The following is a 5,000-nucleotide window of genomic DNA, read 5'->3' on the forward strand; positions in this document are numbered from 1 at the left end:
TCTCACTACCTGTCTGTCTCTCTCTCTATCTCACTACCTGTCTGTCTCTCTATCTCACTACCTGTCTTGTCTGTCTCTCTATCTCACTACCTGTCTGTCTCTCTCTCTCTCTATCTCACTACCTGCCTGTCTCTCTCTCCCACCTCCTCTCTTTCTCTGCCTTCTTCTTATTTTCAGTTCAGTCTGCATGTTTACGTTATTAAAAAGTCAGTCTGTTGTTTGTCAGTCTGTCTCTGACTGTCCGTCTTTCCTTTCCTGTCCTGTCCTTTCCTGTCCTGATCGGTCCTGTCCTGTCCTGATCGGTCCTGTCCTGACCTGTCCTTTCCTGTCCTGATCGGTCCTTTCCTGTCCTGATCGGTCCTGTCCCGATCGGTCCTGTCCTGTCCTGACCTGTCCTTTCCTGTCCTGATCGGTCCTGTCCTGACCTACAGGGACCTTCAGAGACATACAGAGTACGCCCTCCTCCTTTACCTCCTGTTGTATCAGTCTGTTGTATTTACAGATGTAATAAAATAAAAAAGTTTAAAAAAATAAAAAGTATTTAGTCAGCCACCAATTGTGCAAGTTCTCCCACTTAAAAAGATGAGAGAGGCCTGTAATTTTCATCATAGGTACACTTCAACTATGAGAGACAAAATGAGAAAAAAAATCCAGAAAATCACATTGTAGGATTTTTTATTAATTTATTAGCAAATTATATGGAAAATAAGTATTTGGTCAATAACAAAAGTTTATCTCAATACTTACTGTTATATACCCTTTGTTGTCAATGACAGAGGGCAAATGTTTTCTGTAAGTCTTCACTAGGTTTTCACACACTGTTGCTGGTATTTTGGCCCATTCCTCCATGCAGATATCCTCTAGAGCAGTGATGTTTTGTGGCTGTTGCTGTGAGAGCCAGAAATCTTGCTTGTTTATAGGTGACCAAATACTTATTTTCCACCATCATTTGCAAATAAATTCATAAAAATCCTACAATGTGATTTTCCCTCATGTTGTCTGTCATTGTAACGGCGTTCGTCTGTTGAAGGAAGAGAGTCGGACCGAAATGCAGCGTGTTTGTTACTCATGATCTTTAATGAAGAGAACGAAACGATACATGAAATAACTAAATACAAAAACAACAAACGGAACGTGAAACCTAATTACAGCCTATCTGGTGAAACTAATTACAGCCTATCTGGTGAAACTAATTACAGCCTATCTGGTGAAACTAATTACAGCCTATCTGGTGAAACTAATTACAGCCTATCTGGTGAAACTAATTACAGCCTATCTGGTGAAACTAATTACAGCCTATCTGGTGAAACTAATTACAGCCCATCTGGTGAAACTAATCTGGTGAAACTAATTACAGCCTATCTGGTGAAACTAATTACAGCCTATCTGGTGAAACTAATTACAGCCTATCTGGTGAAACTAATTACAGCCTATCTGGTGAAACTAATTACAATCTGGTGAAACTAATTACAGCCTATCTGGTGAAACTAATTACAGCCTATCTGGTGAAACTAATTACAGCCTATCTGGTGAAACTAATTACAGCCTATCTGGTGAAACTAATTACAGCCTATCTGGTGAAACTAATTACAGCCTATCTGGTGAAACTAATTACAGCCTATCTGGTGAAACTAATTACAGCCTATCTGGTGAAATCTGAAACTAATTACAGCCTATCTGGTGAAACTAATTACAGCCTATCTGGTGAAACTAATTACAGCCTATCTGGTGAAACTAATTACAGCCTATCTGGTGAAACTAATTACAGCCTATCTGGTGAAACTAATTACAGCCTATCTGGTGACAATCTGAAAATTACAGCCTATCTGGTGAAACTAATTACAGCCTATCTGGTGAAACTAATTACAGCCTATCTGGTGAAACTAATTACAGCCTATCTGGTGAAACTAATTACAGCCTATCTGGTGAAACTAATTACAGCCTATCTGGTGAAACTAATTACAGCCTATCTGGTGAAACTAATTACAGCCTATCTGGTGAAACTAATTACAGCCTATCTGGTGAAACTAATTACAGCCTATCTGGTGAAACTAATTACAGCCTATCTGGTGAAACTAATTACAGCCTATCTGGTGAAACTAATTACAGCCTATCTGGTGAAACTAATTACAGCCTATCTGGTGAAACAAAGACAGGAACAATCACCCACCAAATACACAGTGAAACTCAAGCTGCCTAAATACGGTTCCCAATCAGAGACAACGATAAGCACGTGACTCTGATTGAGAATCGCCTCAGGCAGCCAAGCCTAACAACACCCCATATCAGCCGCGATCCCAAATAATACAAACCCCAATACGAATACAACATATAAACCCATGTCACACCCTGGCCTACCCAAACATATAACAAAAACACAAAATACAATGACCAAGGCGTGACAGTCATAGTTGAAGTGTACCTATGATGAAAATTACAGGTCTCTCTCATATTTTTAAGTGGGAGAACTTGCACAATTGGTGGCTGACTAAATACTTTTTTATCCCACTGTAGATGTGTTGTTTATCAGTCTGTTGTATTTACAGATGTAATATATATATGTGTTGTTTATCAGTCTGGTGTATTTACAGATGTAATATATATATGTGTTGGTTTATCAGTTGTTGTATTTACAGATGTAATATATATATATATATGTGGTTTATCAGTCTGTTGTATTTACAGATGTAAATATATATGTTTATCAGTCTGTTGTATTTACAGATGTAATATAAATGTGTTGGTTTATCAGTTGGCAAGTAACTTTATACTTTAAAAAAGAGGTAAAAAAATATGATCAGCCTAAATATATGGACTCTGGAATTGTCAATACGTGTACTTCTGTCTTTCTCCACCAGAGGGCAGTTGTCTAACTGTATACTTCTCTCTCTGCCATGTCTCCCCCTCCTCCTCCACTCCCCCTCCTCCTCCCCCCGTCCACCAGAAGGTGACGTCCTGTCCCAGAGCCAGGAGATGGACAGTGTTTGTCTGAACGGAGGCTACAGCACCAACAGCTTCACCCTGCAGGGTCTGGGTGGGGGTGGTGGGGGGCCTCGGTCCGGGGTGGGTGGCAGCACAGACCTCCTCAGGGAGGGAGGAGGAGGGGTCGAGGATGCCTCCCCCACCCCCCTCACCCCCCACACCGCCGTGGGTCTCGGGGTGGAGCCTCACGGAGGCGGAATGCGGAGGAATCTATCGGACGCGACGGTCCTGGAGAACATGATCATCTCAGAGCTGGTTCAGAGCAACTTGAGGCCGGCTGCAGCCGCGGAGCGCTACGGCAGCCTGGCACGCCCCCTGGACCGACTGACACGCCAACAGCCCTCCGCCCACGAGAGTTGGACGGTAGCTCGGGTGTCGACGCACACACATGACCAAGATCCGGCACACGCGCACACGCACCAGGACGGCTGGACGCACACACCTCGTCCGCTGCAGGACGTGCCGACACACACACCTCGTCCTCTGCAGGACGTGCCGACACACACACCTCGTCCGCTGCAGGACGTGCCGACACACACACCTCGTCCTCTGCAGGACGTGCCGACACACACACCTCGTCCGCTGCAGGACGTGCCGACACACACACGCCAGGAGGAGAGCAACAGGAGCCAGCTGCAGTTGGGGGGCGGGACCCTCTCCCGTAGACTCCTCCTCCAGGACAGACAGACACGCCCCCAGGAGGCGTCGCTGCAGATGCAGACCGCACGCCCACATTCCACGTTGTCACGGCAACAGCAGCAGGGCGGGGGGGAACGCTGTCCCGTCACCGCAGCGGGGGTGTTGAGCCGGGTGGCGTGGGGGTTCGGAGAGGGACCGTTACCGGGATAGGCCGCTTCCTCCTCCCCCTCCTCCTCCGCCTCTGGAGACAGAATCCCTGTATAAAGCCCTGGAGGATCCCCTTCTCTATGACCCCAGGGATGGAGGGGTGGAGGGGTGGAAGGAGAGAGGGGTGGAGGGTTGGAAAGAGAGAGGGGGAGAGAGGGGTGGAGGGTTGGAAAGAGAGAGGGGGAGAGAGGGGTGGAGGGTTGGAAAGAGAGAGGGGTGGAGGGTTGGAAAGAGAGTGGGGTGGAGAGAGGGGTGGAGAGAGGGGTGGAGGGTTGGAAAGAGAGAGGGGTGGAGAGAGGGGTGGAGGGTTGGAAAGAGAGAGGGGTGGAGGGGTGGAAAGAGAGAGGGGTGGAGGGGTGGAAGGAGAGAGGGAAAGGGGATTCTCTTCTCTATGACCAGAGGAACGGAGGGATTGAGGGGTGGAAGGAGAGAGAGAAGGAGGAGCAGTTCCTCAATGACCAGAGAGATGGAGGGATGGAGGGGTGGAACAGAGGGAAGGAGAGGAGGATGGAGGAAGGGAGCACTCAGTCCGTCCGTTACCTTAGCGACCCGGACGACCCTGACAGCTATGACCCCGTGACCCCTGACCTTGATCCTGACTCCTCCCCATCTACACCCAGGATTCTAACCCCTCCCCGTCTTCACCCACAACCGAAACACACCCCTAGATATCTACACCCCAAATGTCTACACCACAAACTCACCTCCTGATACATACACCCCAAATTCACCCCCAAGTATATACACCGAAACGACCCCCTCCCAAATGTCTACACCCGAAATTCTCCCCGAACATCTACACTCAAAGCGACTCTCCCCAGCTCTACACCCGAAACTCACCCCGCCACCACGATTCTACACTCGTGAATCTCCGCCCCTACTCCTGTCGTCCTATCCTGACAGCAGCCCCGAAGGTCAACCAGAGGTTAGCCCCACCCCTCGACCCCACCGACCCCTCTGGAAGTCCCTTACAGCCTGGGACGACCCCTCTGGGCCCCAGGCCTAATCACATGCAGACTTTCTACCAGCCCCCACCCCTCACACCCCTCACGGCTAATGGGGAGTTGGTTTACACAGAGCCCGCCAGCGAGGACGATGAGGGACAGATGCAACGGGTGACGAGTCTGTGACTAGGGCGGTGGTGATCTGGAGGAGGAAGAGGAGGAGGAGGA

General features: G+C 48.4%; 1 protein-coding gene across 1 annotated transcript in view; it reads left to right on the forward strand.

The window, feature by feature from the left end:
• The window catches only part of LOC124018651 (adhesion G protein-coupled receptor L2-like), a 9,295-nt gene extending 5,464 nt beyond the window's left edge, over positions 1 to 3,831 (forward strand). Inside the window, exons 4-5 of the mRNA XM_046333988.1 lie at positions 432 to 452; positions 2,945 to 3,831. Of these exons, the coding sequence (XP_046189944.1) occupies positions 432 to 452; positions 2,945 to 3,831 (908 nt within the window). The remainder of the gene's footprint in view (positions 1 to 431; positions 453 to 2,944) is intronic.
• Positions 3,832 to 5,000: the final 1,169 nt, after the last annotated feature.

Source organism: Oncorhynchus gorbuscha, unplaced genomic scaffold, assembly GCF_021184085.1.
Source record: "Oncorhynchus gorbuscha isolate QuinsamMale2020 ecotype Even-year unplaced genomic scaffold, OgorEven_v1.0 Un_scaffold_554, whole genome shotgun sequence".
NCBI classification, from domain to species: Eukaryota; Metazoa; Chordata; class Actinopteri; order Salmoniformes; family Salmonidae; genus Oncorhynchus; species Oncorhynchus gorbuscha.